Source organism: Acinonyx jubatus, chromosome B3 (assembly GCF_027475565.1).
Source record: "Acinonyx jubatus isolate Ajub_Pintada_27869175 chromosome B3, VMU_Ajub_asm_v1.0, whole genome shotgun sequence".
NCBI classification, from domain to species: Eukaryota; Metazoa; Chordata; class Mammalia; order Carnivora; family Felidae; genus Acinonyx; species Acinonyx jubatus.
The window spans coordinates 46,417,438-46,438,833 of record NC_069386.1 but is presented as its reverse complement, the minus strand read 5'-3'; the positions used below and the strand labels follow the sequence as shown (position 1 = coordinate 46,438,833).

General features: G+C 35.4%; 1 protein-coding gene across 12 annotated transcripts in view; it reads left to right on the top strand.

Annotated features, from left to right (window-relative positions):
* TCF12 (transcription factor 12) overlaps positions 1-21,396 on the top strand; it is a 376,180-nt gene that overhangs the window by 342,071 nt on the left and 12,713 nt on the right. For 8 of the 12 annotated variants that reach the window (XM_027067337.2, XM_027067336.2, XM_053223969.1 and 5 more), the window contains 5 exons: positions 2,335-2,408; positions 3,414-3,485; positions 4,239-4,445; positions 15,327-15,441; positions 16,853-17,015. In XM_027067337.2, coding sequence (XP_026923138.1) covers positions 2,335-2,408; positions 3,414-3,485; positions 4,239-4,445; positions 15,327-15,441; positions 16,853-17,015 — 631 coding nt within the window. The remainder of the gene's footprint in view (positions 1-2,334; positions 2,409-3,413; positions 3,486-4,238; positions 4,446-15,326; positions 15,442-16,852; positions 17,016-21,396) is intronic. The other 4 variants (XM_027067340.2, XM_027067339.2, XM_027067347.2 and 1 more) reach the window with 1 other exon arrangement.

The window sequence follows — 21,396 nt, the reverse complement described above, 5'->3', positions numbered from 1 at the left end:
ATTCTGAGGTGTTTAAACATAAAACTTGTATTAATATCTGATGTAGATTAAATAATTTGATGATTAGAGTCCTGTTACAGGCTGATCACCCAAAGAGGAATGGGAAGGTTGGAGGAAAATTGGAAAATAAAATATTGTAAACATTAAAAGAAATTACATTAAAAGTAATTTAGGGTCTTTTTCAAAATGGATTAGGCTTAACCTTTTATCCACATAAAATTCATAATTCTGCATCAGTGCTTGGAAAGCACTAATGTACTGAAATCAGTGGAAAGGTGTTGGCTGGTTATTTATATGAGTTCTTCATATAGTCAGTTACTGGGTTTCTCTAGTTACTAAAATCTACTTGTTAATTTAAGTTCGCAAGCTTCTGTTTCAATGCTCAATTTTAGATTGTCCATAATTCATGTAGTTGAATTATGACTGTGTTTGTATGTCCAGCAGGAAACCTTTAATGGTTCTCAGAATAATTTGTAATTTGCCTACAAGTAAAAAAAAATTGTTTGCTGATGAAGTACATAATATATATTCTTTTCTCACAGTTTTACTATTTAAAATTTTCCTATGTAATCACAACAGTATGCATATAATTGTGAAATTTAATCAGGTTAAAACTTTATCCAACTTTTCACCTTGTAAAATATATTTGATTGATGGGAATACAATTACTAATTTATTCAACTGAAGTGAACTATAATAGTTAAGATTTACCATACATTTTCATTGTTTCCTAAATTTGGCAAATAATCTGCAACAACATGCTTGGTACAAAGAACATAGGTTAAAACTTCATTTAGCAGTAAATCAGACAAATTAAGTAAACCTGCAAGTTCTCCAACTTCATATTTCTCCTATAACTCAGGTTGTCACTGAAGCATTTATTAATAACTATAATATTAATAACTATAATGGTTCTCATTATTTTCTGTAAATAAATTATTTCCAACTGCACAGTCTGTATTGTCTTAAACACATGAATGAATTAATCCTTTTGTCTTTTTTTTATTGTTTTCTTCCTTTTTATTTTTTTCTACTCTGAACTTGTATGTTTTTTTGCTGTGTGTTAGTGCTACTTTTCTAAAGTCGAAGAATAAATGACATTAAAAATTTTCATGGTGATATTTTCCAAATTAAATAATGTGTTTTTGTGTAAATTATGTTGGGAAAATGTTTAACAGATAATCCTAAATGCATTTGCAGTCGTTTGAAATTGGTGCATTTGTGCGTAACTTAATGGCAGAAGTTAATAGGACACTTTAGAAAGTAATTTGGCTTTATGAATTGAGTATCATAAATATATTTATACCTTTTAATTCAGAAATGCTATTTATCCTCAAGACATGTTCCCAAAAAAGAAAATAACAATGTTTACCATTCACAATATAGTAATATTTAGATACTATTCGTAATAGCCAACTGAAAGAAACCTCCAACAGTGAGGTAATAATGGTGATTATATAAATTATGATCTAGAAAATCAAGTGAATATTAACGTAGTCATTTAATAACAAAAGCTACGGAAAGTCATGGAGAAGGAACAGAATTTTAAATTACGTATGTTTTAAGTACATTTTCTCAAGATAATCTGCTTGTGGACAAAATCTGAAGAACATTCAAACATAAAAGTAGTTTTTGTTTTTTGAAGTATAATGAACACAGGATGTTACATTCATTTCAGGTGTACAGCATAGTGATTTGACAGCTCTATACATTGTGCTAAGCTCACCACAAGTGTAGCTACCATCTGTCACTATACTGCACTATTACAATATCATTGATTATATACCCTATACTGTGCCTTTCATCCCCATGACTTACTCATTCTGTAACTGGAAGCTTGTATCTCCTCTCCTCCTTCCTGCCCCTCTGGCAACTACCAGTTCTCTGTATTTATGGTCCTGTTTCTGGCTTTTTTTGTTGTTGCAAAATAACAAGTAGTTAATAATAACTAATACAAATTTTTGCAAAGTAGTTACTTTGTAAAGTACTGTGCAGTTTTTTCTTTTATTCCCAACTCCCTACACAGTTGTATTAGTAATGAAAAAGACTTTAAGATTTTTAAGTAATCTCTACACCCAACATGGGGCTCAGACTCACAACCCTGGGATCAAGAATCGCATGCTCCACTGACTGAGCCAGCCAAGTGCCCTGAAAAAGATTTTTTTTAATGTGTTGGGCTTGTAAGTAGCCAATACTATGCTGAAGGCTGAACAAAAATGTTTGCATAAGTTTATGTACAGCTATAGAATGGCTTTACCCTTTCTTTCAGGACATTGTCAAGATCATTGAGTTAACCAAGGTGTGTGTGTATGCTTTTGTATTTTGTTTTAACAGGTACCAGTCAGTGGCCCAGACCTGGAGGGCAAGCTCCTTCATCCCCCAGCTATGAAAACTCGCTCCACTCCCTGGTAAGAGCCTCTTAAAAATATACGGGTCACTTTTATCTGATAGTGCAGAGTGCATTTTTAGTAAATCCTGAGTAACAATGAAAAAACAGTAGGATAGCATTACACACGAATTCTTTGCTAACAAATGGCCTGATTTAGTTTAACAATATAAGACACATTGGGTGTGCCTTTTGCCATCTGTTCTTTGGGACATCAGGCTTCTTTCTGATCTCAGGACAGCTGGTAGTAAAATAGTATTATGGGATTTTTGCTTTTTTGATAAATCTAGAGTTTAACTTTTCTATACTTTTATGTTTATATAGAAGAAGGAACAAACAAAAAAGTAAAGAGATCAAATAAAAGCAAGAAAACTAGCCGAGCAATGCAGCATGGTCACATTTTATTCTTTCTCATGTGACTATTCTGTATATAGTTAATAACATTTTGACTAAAATTTTTAAATGTAGCATCAATTATTTTTGTCATGAAAAGTGTTATTTCCCATGTTTTCATTTTTAAAAATATATTGTGTTAATTGTATAAGCAAAAATGTTAATAAACAAATAAGGAGGTAGAATAAAAGAGCCTGTCTAGGTATTGAATGCGAAGAATTTGTGGTAGAATGTTAGCTACTGTTGTTTTTCAATACCTACCACAGAATTACATAGTATTATACAAATAAAATAGAATAACTTGATGGAATGCTAAGTCATGCTGTCACTTAGTAATTTCATGTTGCAAATAGAAGAGTTCTTTTTCTGTGACTAACAGAACAGTTGAAGGGAAAGTCTTCTTCTTTCATATTTTGCAAGCAAATATAAACAATGTATGCTATTTAGATGCTAACCTTATAACTTCGCTGTTAAATCCCAGCCTTCTCATACCTTAATACAAGTAGATCTCGCAGGTCTCTGCGTTAACTTTACTAACATGTTATGCTGACATGCGACATCAGCTATTTCCTCATCTCTTTTGGAGTTAATCTTAACCTGTGCTTTGCCTCCTGTTCTGTCTTGACTTTGCCAGAAAAATCGAGTTGAGCAGCAACTTCACGAGCATTTGCAAGATGCAATGTCCTTCTTAAAGGATGTCTGTGAGGTACTATTTCTTTTAGATGGTGCCTTTTTTGTGTTTCAGTTAATTATACTTCCTATTATCCATTTAAAATCTTCAAGCCTGTACAGACTCCAAAGTCTTTTAAAATCAAACAATGACCAGTTTCGTTTTTGTACAGTATGTAAGAATAGACTTTTGTTTTTCATGTTGTTGAGAATGATTCTTTTTAAAAGAGCTCTACTGGCATGTGCTTTTGATTTTTTAAATTCTAATATGTTTGTGTATGGGGCATGTGTGTATCCACAGACAATCTCATTTCCTCAGTTTTGTGAAAGAGCATATTTGGATGTGTTCACCATTTCAGATAGGTATGCTTTATTCACTTAAAACAAAATTACAACTTAAACTTGATGGATTTGAGGTCCTTTCCCGAAATTGCCCTCATTTCAAAGATCAGTATTAAAGTCCAGGTTATCTTTTTTATCAGCTATAATTATCAGACACAGTAGAGTAGCCTTCGTCTTTTGTAGGAAGCTAAAAGAAATAGCCTCATGGTAGACTGGTAAATTGGTTTTATAAAGCAGTGATTTGTTTCTGAAGCTTTGTTAATTTTGCATAGTCGTCAAATATCTTTTCTTTGATTCTTGATTGTAGTGTAGGTAGCTGCTTTTGAAGCTACTTGATAGTGCATTTTACTTTGCTGTCTTCTCTATATCCCAAAGTAGGAAACATAGCAGTTTAATGAATTTAACAGATACCAGCAGTAACCTCCATGTCTTTTTTCAATCCCTACAGCAATCTCGAATGGAGGATCGTTTAGACAGACTGGATGATGCTATCCATGTGCTGCGGAACCATGCCGTTGGACCGTCCACCAGTTTGCCTGCTGGTCACAATGATATACACAGTTTATTGGGACCATCCCATAATGCACCAATTGGAAGCCTCAATTCAAACTATGGTGGATCAAGCCTTGTTACAAGCAGTCGATCTGCTTCAATGGTAAAATAGTGCTCATCTTTTTTGTAATAATGGTTAAAGCCTAGTGTCCTAAATGTTTTTCATGAAATCTTTGGAGGAGAGGATTCTTCTTTTTCAAACAGACTTACTCTGTCTTGGTCCGGGTCATTCGTTGCACATTGGCCCTTAAAGTCCTGCTACGATTGTGTGCAAAAAGCTAAAATTTTCTGCAAGATCATTTTAGCTTAAACTTAGATTTTTTTTCCCCAGATGTGTGGCATACCAGTTTTTGCCTTGAAACAGTATGTAGGAAGTCTAAAGAGCAAAAACTATAAAGCAAGACTGAATTTCAAGGGTTCTGGTCTAGAAAAGTTGTTGATTATAATTTGGAACCAGCCCTCAAAACCAGAAGGAATGTGAAATTATTTGTACCAGACCAAATTGAAGCTTTATTCCCAAATAAAGAAAAAGTGGGGTAGTTTTAAGAATAGCTGTAATTTGAGTGACAATGAAAGGAAACAATGTTCAATTAATTCCTGAAGAGAATAAAATAATTCAATCCATGTTTTTAAAAACATAGTAATACTTTAGAGAGAAAAAAGTAAAATTTTCCAGCACATCAAAAATTCTGTGTTGAATGTCTTATATTATTTTTTATCCAAATTGTCTTTTAAAGGAATGAAGTTCTTTTTGAACCTGCAATTTAACTGATGCCATGTGTTTGAGTGTTTATAGCATTGTTTTTAGGATTTATTACATGCTGTGAAATATTCTCCTGTGAAACCACTTTCTAGCTATAAGCCATGTGATCAAGGGTAAAATTCACCTATCATCAAAATAATTAGGTGCCCCAAATGCTGAAGGCTTGTGTTCTGTAAAATAGGATTGGTTCCAGATTTTCACATTCACATGTCAGGCAACCATTTATATTCATTTTGGAGCAGCTGAAGTAAACATCAAACACAGCTTTCTAGTTTCCTGAGTACAATGTTCTTAGCAACATAGGTGACATTAGATGCTTATATATCTTAACGACCAGTTTTGGGTGGTTGTTGTTTATTTATTTTTTTAATGTCAGAAAATTTGAAATTCAGGCTCCTTCTAAAATAGTTTTTGATGCTGTTGGTAAGCTAATAAAATGTGAAAACATTGAAAATTACAAAAATCATAGACATATAAGGGAGTATTAGCCCTGTTAGTAATAATAATTAAAATAATATTGTGTATAGGGTAGCATTTGTTGCCCACATAAATGTAGAATGTCAAATTAATAATTATTGTTTTTGTTGAAATAACTTTTTTAGAAGAATGACTTAAAAATCAATATATTTGAATCCAAAGTTTGTCTCATTTGCACCATTTGTAGTTATTCCTCCCTCATAATCATTTTTTAATTCTTCACTATTAATAGCTCACTGCCCCTAGTCCACTTTATCTGCTATAGATAAATCTCTGATATATCTCTGGCTCCCACCAATTAAATATAGGGTTTGTAAAAAATGGAACTTCTGTATTTGGGAAGTTATTTTTACCAACTTTGGATATGAGTTAGAAAACAGATTTTTCAAAATCCAGTCTTAAAAAGCCATGTAGAAATCTAGTGCATTTTAAAAGGACTTGTGGAGGGAAAAATTGTTAAATTAGATATTGCCCTGAAGCTTTTAATTAATAAGTAGCTCCCATTATATCCTCTAGGAATATGCTGCCTACTTCACAGCATCAAAAAAAAAAAAAGGTTGCCAGAGATATTCTTTACAAAGAAAAAAAAAAAGACTAGTCTAGAAAAAAGTCTTATCACTGTGACGTGAGTCTGACTTAGTCTGAGTAGCAGCCTCAGCACTGCAGCAACTAAGGCCATGCTGCCACTCAGCGTGACTACCCACATCCTCTCTTCAGTTCTTACTGCACCTTAGAGGACCCATAGCTGGTGAACAGCTGCCACATGTCATCTGCTGTGTCTGCCCCGTCCAGACAGTCACCTAGTGGAGGTGGATCTACAGATGTTTCTGACAGGCTTACCCTCAAAATATAAAGTTATTAACTGACAAAAAAGTCTGAGACTGTCAGGTGAGTCACTGTTCATCTCCTATCCTTCTGAGATGAACAGTTTAGCTATAAGTCCTCGGTTCTCAACTTCAGCAAAAACATCAAAGGGTAGAATGAAATGAAGTTCACAGTCAGCAGTGACTCTCCCAGCCAAGCCTTAGGCATACAGTTGAGGAATATTCTTATTCTGGCTCTTGTCCATGTCTGAAGACATCAGGAGTGGCAGGAGCACCTTGCTTACATGCCCAGTACCCACCTATGTGAAATCAACTCTTTTCATATTATTGGATAGTATGTGATTTGGGGAGACATATTATTTTAACTATTGCCAGCCATTTTCAAGAATTAATCTCCTGCTTTTATTATTCCCTCTTGCCCCTGTGAATTCTAATTGATCCTGACTAAGAAATAACACAATTTTACATTCTAGAATCACTTTTCCTTTTTTGTCTTGCTTAACTTTGTGGTAGTTTATGTATTATCCTCTACATTAACATAAATTAGTATTTGTTCTATAGGCTTCCACAAATGGAGGCTACTTGGCCAAAATTATGAAGTAACCACAGAAACACCAGTTTATCGGCAATTTTATATCACCTTGTAGAATTTGTGAGGTCAACTTCTCTCTAAAATATGTAGTTTTCATTATTCCATTTATTTTCTGCAGGGAGTAGAATTATTTTAATAAACAAATATCAATTCAGGAATTCCATAGAACGTTCAAATAAAATTTTTGTTATAATGGATTTTTGTTCTCATGGGCATGTACTGTAGGTCACTATCCTAATTGCAGGGGTTTTATATGTATATATATATATACACACACATATATATGTATATATGTATATGTATATATATACATATATGTATATATATACACATATATATATGTATATATATACATATATTTTTTTTACACATATATATTATTTTTTAAGCTTCTTTTATTTATTTTGAGACAGGGTGAGAGCACACACACATGCAGACACACAAGCAGGGAAGGGGCAGAGGGAGAGGGAGAGAGAGAATCCCAAGCAGGCTGCACACCCAGTGCAGAGCCTGACACAGGGCTCTATCTCACAACTGCAAGATCATGACCTGAGCCCAAACCAAGAGTCAGACCACCAACCTAATTGCAGATTTTAATTATGATATTGCTTTCTCTGCTCCATTTAGAAGAGGGATCAGCATACTTTTTCTGTAAAAGGCCAGATAATAAAATTTACTTAACTCTAACATTCTAACATGAAAGCAGCCATAGACATTATGAAAACAAATGGGTGTGGCTGTGTTCCAATAAAACTTCATTTACAAAAAGAGAGCTCTTTAATATTTGAGAAACCAGGACCAGATTTAGCCGACAGGCCGTACCTTGCCAGTTTTTTGAATTGGAACATAAATTAGCTTCCTAGTGCAGGTAACAAGGGTTGGCAAGTTTTTTTCTTTTTCCTGGAGCCTGTAGTTGTTTCCCGTTTTTTTAATGATTAGTTTGGGAGTGCTGTTGAAGTAGCTGGAATATTTGAGGTAAGCCAGAATACACTTAGAGTGGAAGAATAAAAGTTGATATCAATATAGAAGTGATACAGACAGCCCAGCTCTCAGCCTGCAATGCTATCAAGATTATTTGTGGTGTAAAACCTACATAGACAGGTTAATCAAGATAGTGTCTCTTGGTCAGGGAAATAATTTTGTTGCTGATAAACTTCCTTTACAATGTGAATGTTTTCAGTTATAAGAAAATTATGTCATTAACAGTCATCTGTAGCTGATACTGTTGATTTGTGGGACAACCATCTTCTTATAGATGAAATAATTCTCTGGTATTTTTTAGTTATTCCAGAAAAGGATTTTTATATTTCACACCAAGGACATAAGACTACCAAATGCCAAAAACATATGTCAGTAGGAGCCAATATCAAAAGACTTAATTTTGACTGTTACTGTTTTTTATTAATATTTTTGTTTATTTTGAGACACAACGTGAATGGGGTAGGGGCAGAGAGAAAGGGAGAGAGAGACATTCCCAAGCAGGGACACAGGGCTGTATCTCAGAGTCCATAAGAACATGACCTGAGCTGACCAAGAGTCGGACACTTAACCGACTGAGCCACCCAGGCACCCTGATTTTTGTTACTTTTAACCAAGCAGATTTGACCAGCACCAAAGAATAGAATTCAGTGAGGTTTAGGGGGTACCTGGCGGGCTCAGTCAGTAGAGCATGCAGCTTTTGATCTCAGGGTTGTAAGTTCAAGCCCCACATTGGGTATAGAGATTATTGAAAAATAAAACCTTAGAATTAAATGAGGTTTCAACCACAGAAGGCATTTAACATGATTTTAGCTGTCTAATACACAGAAAAATTTAATTTCTTGAAAGATTACTATGCCAGAAAAAGAAACTAAGAAGTGAATAATTCTTACTTTTTTATAAGTAATTATAGCCACATAGTATTTTTATATTTGCTTATTTTTGTTTTTGTTTGTTTTTATTTTGTTTTGACAGAGAGAATACACATAAGTGAGCATGAGCCGGGGAGGGGAAAAGGAGAGGGAGAAAGAGAATCTTAAGCAGGCTCCACACCTAGCAGGGAGTTGACCCAGGGCTCAATCTCACAGCCCTGAAATCATGACCTGAGCTGAAATCAAGAGTCTGACGCTTAACCAACTTAGCCTCCCAGGCGCTCCTGCTCTTATTTTTGAGTGGGGTTAACATTTTCACTTAATTTCATACTCGCTTTCAATATTTTTGATGATTTCTCCATGTTTATGGAATCCAGATAGAAAACTTAAGACTTTTTGTCATACACTCTTATTAGGATGCGATTGATATATTGTTTAAATTTTAAAGCACAAAATCAGGATTTTCAGAACTATTAAAATGTCAGCATTGGACTTTAGTTTTGCTCCCATGTATTTAGTTTAAGCACAAACTTTTGGAATAAACTGCTGATAGGAAAATATACTGGTAATAAGTGGAAAACTGAAAAGGACTAGAATTGTTAATTTCATTTGGGCATTACAAAAAGGTCTCAACAGTATAAAGTTATTGTACATCACACCTATTTATGGCTGTCATATCTAGACTACTGAGGCCCAGTGAGATAATTCCATGATACTTTTATCCTTAACAGAAGGTACTCAGTTATTCCTCCAACAGTGATTTCAACTTCAAGCTAAGTTACATTAGAAGCTTTTATATTAATGGAAGCTTGATGGAAATCTTGAAAAGTTCCTTATTTATGATATAAAATTTTATCCATGAGGCTTTTTTTTTATTGCTTTAAGTACTGAGGAAACGTAATCCAACCATTTCCGTTAGTTTTTTTTTTTTTTAATTGCTTGGGGTTTTTGTAGTTTAAGCTGTGGTTGGAGATTTGTGGTGTTCTTGTATAATAGCAGAATAATGTTAAATTGTAGGATTTAAAGTGTTTTGTATAATTTAAAAATATGAATTATGTCTGTGTTCTAAATCCTAAAGCAGTTAGAGAAACTATATTTTTCTTAGTTGAGAGATGTAAGATTAAGTTATTAAAGGCCTAAAAAGCAAATAAAGTAGTATTCAAAATTGTCACATATCAGATTTGGAATCCTTTTAACCTTACATTTAGACAGTATTTAATTTTATTAGTATAGGTTTATATACCGTAGAAATTGTGTACCTATGTTTAAACTGAATTGAAAGAGTTTATTTTTAACTGTATTTTATTTTTCTAACCATTTTTGTCCTGAATGGGCAATTTAATTTTTTTTTATTAAAACTACATTATAGTGCTTTTGAAGAGATTTGATAAAAGTTTAAAAACCATACAGGTTATATATATTTATGGAAATATCATTAAAAAGGAACCATAACAAATTAAATTCTATCAAGTTTCTAGCTTAAAACCCCTCTTCAGGTAAAACAAAATACATACAGAACATAAACATCCTTTAATCCGTCCATAGATTAATACTGATTAATCTAAATCATTAGTATTCAGTGAATAGTATAAATGGAACAAATTGTTAGAATAGAATTCAGAATCAGAGAGGAATTCATACTGAGTACTTTTCAATCTGCTCCTTAATTCACAAGACCTCTTATTCATCAACTAATTAGATTTAGCATTTTTCCATTGTGGGTGCTTAAAGCTTTTGGCCAAATTAAATGAAAACAGGTCCCTTGTTGGGTGTTCCCACAAAAGTAAGGCCATACACAGATTGTGAAGATTCAGAATGTAGGATGATGTCATTTAATGAGTTGGGCCTTTTATTCTGAAATAGAGCTCTTCATAATGATTGAAATTTAGAGCATGGCAGGCCTAGGGGTTTGCCTTCCCCTGCTACTCCCCTAGTAGCTGCAGCCTGTCAGCTGTATGCTAACGAGAGGAACAATTAAACATAGGGTCCTATCTGGCTGGCCCAGTCTCTGAGCTCAGACAAAGGACTGTTTATACACCTGTTGTGTCTGTGGACAGAGCCATTTGAATGGGTAGCTGCAGATTAAAGGGAAGACATGGGAGCCAGTGTGTGAGCAAGGGTTAAATAGAACTTTAAGAACTGTGAAAGTCAAATTCTCCAGAAAATATATGAGGGCCATTGCAAGGGGAATCAAGTTACTAAATAAATAAATAGATAAATAGATAAATAAATAGATAAATAAATAAAGTTCCTGCTGACTTCATTAACATGAAAAACTTCAGACTTAAGAGGTTTTTTGCTAATCTGAGGCCATTTTTTAAAGATTAATTTTTTTTTTCTTTTGGAAGCCATTGATGAAAATTGGTGTAAAAAAGGTACTTAGTTTATAGCATTACAGAGAGACGAAAATATTTGCTGTCATTTATATCCCAAAACAAATTGAGCAACCAACTGATTTTCCTTCAGGCAAAGCACAAATACCTAGAATTTACTTAGATAATGATCTTTTGTCTGCCAAGCCTTTCATCAGAGAGGAAATGATAGAACATTTTTATTAGTTGAGATTCAGAAAATCAGAGAATTAACTTTTACTAATGTAATAAAAAGAAATAAGAATTCAGAAGATGCATCATCACTTATCACTCCAGTGAAAATTCAGTTTGTGGAGCACCTAACTGGCTCAGTCAGTTAAGCGTCCAACTCTTGGTATCAGCTGTGGTCATGATCTGACGGTCGTGAGATCAAGCCTTGCATCAGGCTTCACGCTGAGTGTGGAGTCTGCTTGGGATTCTTTCTCTCCTCTCTCTGCCCCTACTCTGCTCACTTTTGGTCACTCTCGCTCTTGCTCTCTCTCTCTCTCAAAATAAACAAACATTTAAAAAAAGAGTTCAGTTTGTGGCTGTTCAGTGCTATTGGCTTACAGAGCTATAAAATGAGTTGTACACATACAATATAGAGTAAATATACATATTTTTGAAAGTTTAAGTTTTAAAAGACTATTTTTAATTTAAATTTTAGTTAACATACAGTGCAATATTGGTTTCAGGAATAGAATTCAGTGATTCATCACTTACATACAACACCCAGTGCTCATCACTACAAATGCCCTCCTTAGTAACCATCTAGCCCATCTCCCACCTACCTCCCTCTTCATCAATCCTCAGTTTGTTTGCTGTTATTAAGTCTTTTGTGGTTTATTTCCCTCTCTTCTCTTCCCGCCCCCCACCTCCCCATATATTCATCTGTTTTGTTTCTTAAATTCCACAGATGAGTGAAATTCTATGTTATTTGTCTTTCTCTGATTGACTTATTTCACTTAGCTTAATACATTTTAACTCCATCCACTTTGTCGCAAATGGCAAGATGTCATTCTTTTTGATGGCTGAGTAATATTCCACTGTGTGTATATACCACATCTTCTTTATCCATTCATCAGTTGATGGACATCTGGTCACTCTCCATAGTTTGGCAGCTATAAACTATAAACATTAGGGTGCATGTACCCCTTTGATTCTGTATTTTTGCATCCTTTGGGTAAATACCTAATAATACAATTGCTGGTCTGTAAGGTAGTTCTATTTTTATTTTCTTGAGGAACTTTCATACAGTTCTACAGAATGGCTCTACCAGTTTGCATTCCTACCAACAGTTCCAGAGTGTTCCTGTTTCTCTGCATCCTTGCCAGCACCTGTTGTTTCTTGTGTTGTTAATTTTAGCCATTCTGACAGGTGTGAGGTAGTATCTCATCAGGTTTTGATTTGTATTTTGCTAATGATGAGTGATATTGAGCATCTTCTCATGTATCTGTTAGCTATCTGGATGTTTTCTTTAGAAAAGTGTCTATTCATGTCTTCTGCCCATTTCTTACCTGGGTTGTTTGGTTTTTTGGTGTTGAGTTTGAGAAGTTCTTTATAGATTTTGGATATTAACTAACAGTCTATTTTCTTTTAAATTACTTGGTATGATAGCTCAAAATACTAGGTAAGAACAAAATTCAGCACATATTACCAAGGATCACAGGAAGTTTTAGTTCACATTATAAATGCAAACACAGAATTCTTAGCTTTTACTGTATCCTGTGGGATTTCTTCAGCCAGTCAAAATTGTCATAGTAATATCTATGTATAGAATAGGCCTAGGCTTTTAGAGTCTCAAAGAATTTGCAGCTATATAGCTGTATATTGTATTTATACTATATTTATTTTTATAAATGGGATTTTTGAACTGACCTTCTCCTTAGGTCATTGAGTAGTTCATAGCAAGCAAAGAAAGCCAACTAATCTTCAGCAATGACTAATCCTCAAATAAATTTAGAAGTAGATAGGGAATACACTAGGTGGGGTGTTGTTTTTTTTTTTTTTTAACTACATCAAAGAATAAGGGTGGAAAACAGACATTTCTTTAAAAGTGCAGTAGAAAGTGTGCCTGGGTGACTCCATTGGTTAAGCATCTGACTTCAGCTCGGGTCATGATCTCACGGTTCATGGGTTCAAGTCCCATATCAGGCTCCTCACTGATTTGCGGAGTCTGCTTGGGATTCTCTCTCTCTCTCCCTGTCTCTCTGCTCCTCCATCACTCACACTTTCTCTCTCAAATAAAATAAGTCAACTTAAAATAGAAAGTGTGGTAGAAGACCTGACATGTTATAATCAGGTCCAGTATCAAATGGCCTGTATTGCCTAAAACTTTGCTTTGGTTCCTTTTGTGTAGCTTACAAGAAACCAAAGGGTAAACTTGCATAGGGGTATTTATACCTCTTAAGGTAAAATCCATACAAAGTCATGAAAGATAAAAGCTATATTAATTACTGAAGAGAGATTCAAACAAAGCAGTTTACTGGGATTGAAGGATTTATTGAAAAACAGTGATTCTCATGTACAACTCCAGGCAATAAACCTCTTTAATTAAAGGCTTAATCTTGTAGATGACACATGTGCTACTGTTCTAACAAAAAGCTTCATTTTTTACCAGTTTTTCTAAAAATACTACTATAGCTTAAATACTTGATGGTATTTGCATGCCTTACCTTATGGAATTTGACTAAAACAATAAAAATTATATGGCATTTTTGTTGCTTGGCAGTGCAGAGCTTCTTTTTTTTTTTAAGCGTATTTACTTATTTTAAGAGAGAGAGAGCACAAGCAGGGGAAGGGCAGTGAGAGGGAGAGAGAGTCCCAAGCAGGTTCCTTCCACACTGTCCACACAGAGCCTGACCCAGGGCTTGATCTCATGAACCGTGAGATCATGACTTCAGCCAAAATCAAGACTCAGACACTAGATGCTTAACTATAAGCTACCCAGGTGCCCCCAGAACTTCTGCTTTAAGTTAATTTCATTTTTTTAATGTATATTTATTTTGAGAGAGCAAAAGGGTGCACACGCTCAAGAGAGAGTATCCCAATGTGTAGGGCTTGATCTCATAAACCACGAGATCATGACCTGAACTCAAATGAAGAGTTGGATGCTTAACTGACTGAACACCCGTAGACTGCTTTTTTAAGGTTTTTGAGGGAGTCAGAGGAAGAAAAAACAAGACACTATATGTGTGTGTGTGTGTGTGTGTGTGTGTGTGTGTGTGTGTGTGTGAAAAAGAGTATACCAGAGTATAAATAAATAATATTACTTGGAATATAGCAATATTTTGTTAAATGCAAATTCATACTTAGGTGGTATATGAAATACATGATCAGAATGATGTAGGTTTATTAATAGATACTATAATGTGTAGCATTTTATGACTTACAGAGTGCTTTGTCTGTCTAGTTCATTGGCTTCACACAACAACCTTCTGTAGGATACAACATTTGAAAGTTGGAATTTTATAATGTAAATATTTTGATTCAAAAGCAATCTATAGAGGCGCGTAGGTGGCTCAGGCGGTTAAGCATCTGACTTCAGCTCAGGTTGTGATCTCACAGTTCGTGAGTTTGAGCCCCATGTCAGGCTCTGTGCTGACAGCTCAGAGCCTGGAGCCTGCTTCGGATTCTGTGTCTCCCCCTCTGTCTGCCCCATCCCTGCTCATGCTCTCTGTCTCTCTGTCTCTCAGTAGTAAATAAATGTTAAAAAGAAAAATTTTTTTTTTAAAAACAATCTATAGTAGTCTGTCAAGTCTTTTGAAATCCAAAAATCAGGGGCACCTGGGTGGCTCAGTCAGTTGAGTGTCTGACTTTGGCTCAGGTCATGATCTCATGGTTCATGGGTTCAAGCCTGCTTTGGATTCTGTGTCTTCCTCTCTCTCTGCCACTATCCCTCCTTGTCTGTCTGTCTGTCTGTCTGTCTCTCTCTCTCTCTCTCTCAAAAATAAAAATAAAACATTAAAAATTAAAAAAAGGAAATCCAAACATGAGAAAACTAGCATCCCAAAAAAGTTGCTAAATTCAGGTAGATATTTTCTCTATTAAACCCATTAAAAGAATTTGAACAATTATTGCCTCTGAACAGTCTTAACTTTTTTTTTTTTTTTTTTTTTTTACTTTAGGTTGGAACTCATCGAGAAGACTCTGTCAGTCTCAATGGCAATCATTCAGTCCTGTCTAGTACAGTCACTGCTTCAAGCTCAGACTTGAACCACAAAACACAAGAAAATTACAGAGGTAACTGTATTGTTGGCTTTCAGCAGTAATGTATACAGAGATAAATAACACTTGGAACACTATCGTCTTTTTTTACAAGCAGATTGACATCTGTGAATCAAAAGTCATCTTAGGTGGGGGAATTCCAAACAGTAGTGCTACTGAATGCAGAGGATAGATATTTAGGGTTCCAATTGCCCCATTTGGCTGGGCCAATTGTAGATACTTCTTGATGGATGGAACCGTATGCAAACTGTTCAGTACTTACTGGTCGTCTTACATTCTTCTGTTTCTGTCATGTCTCTCTTTCTTTTTTTTTTTTTAATTTTTTTTTTCTCAACTTTTTTTTATTTATTTTTGGGACAGAGAGAGACAGAGCATGAACGGGGGAGGGGCAGAGAGAGGGAGACACAGAATCGGAAACAGGCTCCAGGCTCTGAGCCATCAGCCCAGAGCCTGACGCGGGGCTTGAACTCACGGACCGCAAGATCGTGACCTGGCTGAGTCGGACACTTAACCGACTGCGCCACCCAGGCGCCCCTGTCATGTCTTTCTTATCACTTCCCCTCATGACTAAATCCTCAGGGTCCCAAAAAGCCATGAGAAATTATTCCAAATACGTTGAGAGCTATAAATGATGGTAGCTATTATTTAGAATATTATAATTCAACTCGAGAAACAGACAATTCTGTTAGAAACAAACTGTCATAAATGTTAAGTACAAATATATAACTTATGTAAATAGATAATTTATATAAATATAAGTACAAATATATAACTAGTGTTAAGACCACCAAAATAAAGTTTTCCCAGGTATATTTTAACCATGACACCCGTTTTATTGTATTTATCTGAAAAAAATGTTACAACTTACTTCCTTTATTTACCTTAGCATCTTAGAAGTCAGTTTCTAAACTGCATCAAGTTTCTCATCCTAGTTCATTTCTTAAATAGTGCCTTAAAGTAAGTGTCAGAATGACCATCAAGGTCAGACTTTTTCTTTTAAATACGCGCTTTAGGGGCGCCTGGGTGCCTCAGTCAGTTGGGCGTCCGACTTCGGCTCAGGTCATGATCTCGCAGTCCATGGGTTTGAGCCCCACGTGGGGCCCTGTGCTGACAGCTCAGAGCCCGGAGCCTTCTTCAGATTCTGCATCTCCTCTCTCTGCCCCTCCCCTGACTGGCACTCTGTGTTTGTCTCCGTCTGTCTCAAAAGCAAATAAACATGAAAAAAAATTTAAATACAGATGATTTAGAAATCATTTTCTCTAAGGTATGTGTATATGTTCTTTCCAACCTGAATAGTGTATTACCCTACATTTTCAGATTTCCATCAGAGTCCTGTAACAAGTAAGGGCATTCATCATCTAGAAAGCTTTCTACTATCTTAGTTCTAATTCTGGACATTTATTTTGTTTCTTTACCTCTTTGTTAGGTGGCTTGCAAAGTCAGTCTGGAACTGTTGTTCCAGCAGAAATCAAGACTGAAAACAAAGAGAAAGATGAAAACCTACATGAACCTCCTTCATCAGATGACATGAAATCAGATGATGAATCCTCCCAAAAAGATATCAAGGTTTCATCTAGAGGCAGAACAAGGTATTTGTTACCATCCAGGTATTACATTGCACTCACTTGCCATGGGTGAAAATACTTGGAAAATTGAAGGGTGCCATGCATTTATTAAGTGTCAGATAGGTTCTAAATACTATATTGGGACTTTATGTATGTTACCTCATTTAGTGCTCACAACATCCCTAAAAAGGGAGGCATATGATGCTGACTCCAAAATTATGTTTTCCATCATACCACAGTATTTTAGGGACTCCGTATAAAAAAGAATTACATCTCAGGGCACCTGTGTGGCTCAGTTGATTAAGTGTCTGATTCTAGGTTTTGGCTCAGATCATGATCTCATGGTTTGTGGGTTTAAGCGCCACCACAGGCTCTGTGCTAATGGTGTAGAGCCTGTTTGGGATTCTCTCTCTTTCTCTCTCAAAATAAATGCATAAACTAAAAAAAAAAAAAAAAATAAAGAGAATTACATCTCTCTCTTCAATTAGAGGACAAAATAATTAAAACAAGTAAAATTATCCATTGTAGACATTTAGGTACATGACATCAATATTTGAATATATTATTTTAAGGCTGTGTATATAAGAAAACTCTATTGTATGATTTAAACTAGAGGGCAGCAAACAATGGCCTCTGGGCCAAATCTGGCTCACTGCCTATTTTTATAAATTTTACTGGATCACTGTCACATACCATTCATTTGCATATTATCTGTGACTGCTTTCCCAATGCAATGGCAGGTTTGGGTAGTTGCAGCAGAGGCCAAATGCCCATGAGGCTGAAAATATTTACTTTCTGGTTTACAGAAGAAGTTTTGCCAATTCCTGGTTTAAACAATAATTTGAGAAGAGTATAGAAAGGTGGACTTACGTTGTTGGGGAAGGTTTTCTAGAAACTGGACTTGACGTTGCTTTATAGCATGGATATTGACACATAGTTCATTAGTTTCAAATGAATTCCAAATTCTTCCCTTAGGTTTTTCTTCTACTTCTACATTAAATTTAGATGGTATATTTTTTGGCATATCCTGTTTTTTAGTATCAGTGATATGTATTTATCACATAAAGATATTTAAAACATTGTTCTTTGTATTAAATTAGGGTGCAAAGGAGATTGTGTTAAGTATGGTAGATAAAACTAAAAACATTAAATTGAAAATTAATTTAAAAATTAAACCTTAAGATTCTAATACTGTCATTTTAGTAAGCATTGCATTCAGTTGTATAGGGGCAAGAAGTAAAAATTGGGTCACGGAATCCAGAGACCACTCCTTTGAGACATCTTAATTATTTCATGGTTTTGTTATTCAAGTAGAATTTGAAAAGAAACAGTTTGCATCTTCTCATTTTATAGGTCAGAGTTTGGCAAACTTTCTGTGGAAAGGGTAGATGATAGCTATTTTAGGCTTTGTGGGCCTTTTGGTGTCTATCACAACTACTCAGCTCTGCCGTTATAATAAAAGCATCCAGACAGTACATAAACAAATGGGCATGACTCTTCCAATAACATTTTATGTAAGAAAACAAGGAGCCAGATCATGGGCCATAGGTTACTAAACCTATTATAGATCATCAGAAATTGAGAAGGCAGTAAAACAGGTTACTAATAACAGCAACGCTTAGTACTTAATTAATAGGTTAGGCTTACCTGGGTTTGAATTATGGCTCCATCACATACCTGCTGCATGACCCTGGACAAGTTATTAAAGCTCTCTGAACTTTAGTTTCTTTTTCTCTGAAAAGAGACTTTCTATTGCTGGATTCTTAGGGAAATAAACTGAAAAATGATGCATATAAAGCCCTTTACACACTCTGTTGCATGCAGTACATACTCAGTAAAGGTACTGTACTTACTGTTATCATGATAATTTTAGGTATGTGGTGTAGGCTTGCCTCCATGGAATACCAACCTAGGTCCTTGTCATTACACTGCCACTAATTAGCCATATGATCCTGAGAAAATCTCTGATTTCTCTGGATCTAGCAGTAGTTCTCAGCCCCACTACATAGAATCCTGAAACTTTTTTTTTGTAAGTTTTTTTTTGTTGTTGTTGTTTGTTTATTTTGAGAGAGAGAGAGCGCATGTGTGCGTGCACACAGGGGAGGGCCAGAGAGAGAGAGAGAGAGAAAATTCCAAGCAGGCTGTGTACTGCCAGCACAAGCCAGATGTGGGGGCTGGATCCCATGAACTGCAAGATCATGACCTGAGCAGAAATCAAGAGTCTGATGCTCAACTGACTGAACCACCCAAGGTGCCCCAGAATCCTAAAACATTTTAGAAATACAGGTTGCCTTGGCACCAACCTAAGCTCACTGTATCAACGTCTTCTGTAGTGGGACCTATGAAACCTTTATTTTTCAAGTGCCCCTGAAGATTGTGATGGTAACCACATTTGGAAACCTTTGGACTCGATGACCTGTAAAGGTTCCTTTGAAGTAAAAGAGCTAGGGATTCCCTATTATCAAAAGAATACTTTTACATAATTTTTGGCAATTAGCTTGTAAAAATCTATTGTGTATTTACCCTTTATTACAGTATTCAAGGTTATTAGAGAAGAGAAAACATCTATTCTTTGCACATTATTTCAAGGTTCTGAGAGACTCTGCTCAGTTGGTCATTTCTGATATAAAATAGAATTTTCTAAAAGTTATTCCAATGCATCCTCAATTTTTTTATCTGATTATTTAGTCCATTTTCACTACAGAAATTTGGAAAATACAGAACACAAAAATCACAAGAAACGTTACTACCAAGATTTAACCACTGTTTACTTTTTAAGGAATATTTCTTTTTCCATAAACACAATTTAAATGGGAACTAAACTGAATATATGTTTTATAATGTCAACTTTTATTTCATATAACAGTGTATTTTTAACATTTTCATCTGTCCCTGAGTTTTCTCAAACGTGGTTTTTTTTTCTTTGTTTTTGTTTTTAGCCAGGTTTATTGAAATTTAGTTCACATATAATAAAATACACCAATTTTAAGTGTACAGTTTTTGTCCTTTGACAAATTATATGGTCTTAATAACTACTACCATATTAATAGAGAATATTACTACCACCCCAAAAAGTTTCCTTATACCCCTTGGTAATCAGTGCCCTTATTCCATCCCCTGGCAGCCATTGATCTGCTTTCCATTGCTACAGTTTTGTCTTTTCTAGAGGTTCATGTAAATCATACAGTATGTAGTCTTGTGTCTGGCATCTTTTAGTTAGCATAGTCTGAAGCTTAATATTTAGAGGCTACATAGTAGGTAGTTGTCTGGATGTACTGTGCTTTATTTAACCTGTCTCCTATTATTGGACTGCAATTAGTTGCTAAAGTAAATAATTGTGTGATCAATTTTTACATAAAATCCTATGAACATCTCTAATTATATCCTTAGGATGAATTTCTAAAGTTGGAATTGCTGATCAAGATGTAATAAACATTTTAAAGCTTTGGATATTTTGCCAGTTTGTCCTTCAAAAAAATTGTTCCAGTTTACCCGTGTTTTAAAATCATTGCCACTGATGATATTTCCCTGTGAAACAAAAAGTAGTCCTTTTCTGAGATTCTTCTCTCATCCTCTACCTTTAGCTTGTCTTTCTCCTTTTCACCAGGTGCCTGCTAGAAGATATTTAAGAAGATGGGTTAGGCAAGTTAGAATGCATTAGTGTACTGGAACAGTGCTTCTCAAACCTTAATGTACATATGAACCAGCCAGGGATCTTGTTAAAATGTAACTTCCAATTTGTAGGCTTACAGTAGAACTTAAGAGTTTATGGGGCTTGGGGGGGGGTGGTTTATTGGGGGAAGGGGGTTAATGTTTGTTTATTTTTGAGAGAGAGAACAAGCGAGCGCAAGCAGATGAGGGGAAGAGAGAGACTGAGACACGGAATCAGAAGCAGGCTCCAGGCTCTGAGCTGTCAGCACAAAGCCCAACACGGGGCTCGAACTCACAAACAGTGAGATCATGACCTGAGCCAAAGTTGGATGTTTAACCCACTGAGCCACCCAAGCACCCTTGAGAGTTTGTTTTTAACAAGCTCCCGATAATGCTGATTCTGATGATCACAGTCTGAGTAGCAAGGTGCTAGAATATTATGTAGTCATTCAAATTATGTTTATGAAGAGTGGTGCTGGTATAGAGATGACTTTATGTTATAATGCACAGTGAAAATGCATTTAAAAATTTATGTGGTAGGGGCACCTGGGTGGTTCATTTGGTTAAGAGTCCGATTCCTGATTTCAGCTTAGGTCATGGTCTCACACTTTCATGGGTTTGAATCCTGCGTAGGGCTCTGCGCTGACAGTGCGAAGCCTGCTTGGAATTCTCGCTCTTCCTCTCTCTCTGTCCCTCCCCCACTCGCTCTCTCTCAAAATAAATAAGCTTTAAAAATATATGTGGCATAATTTCA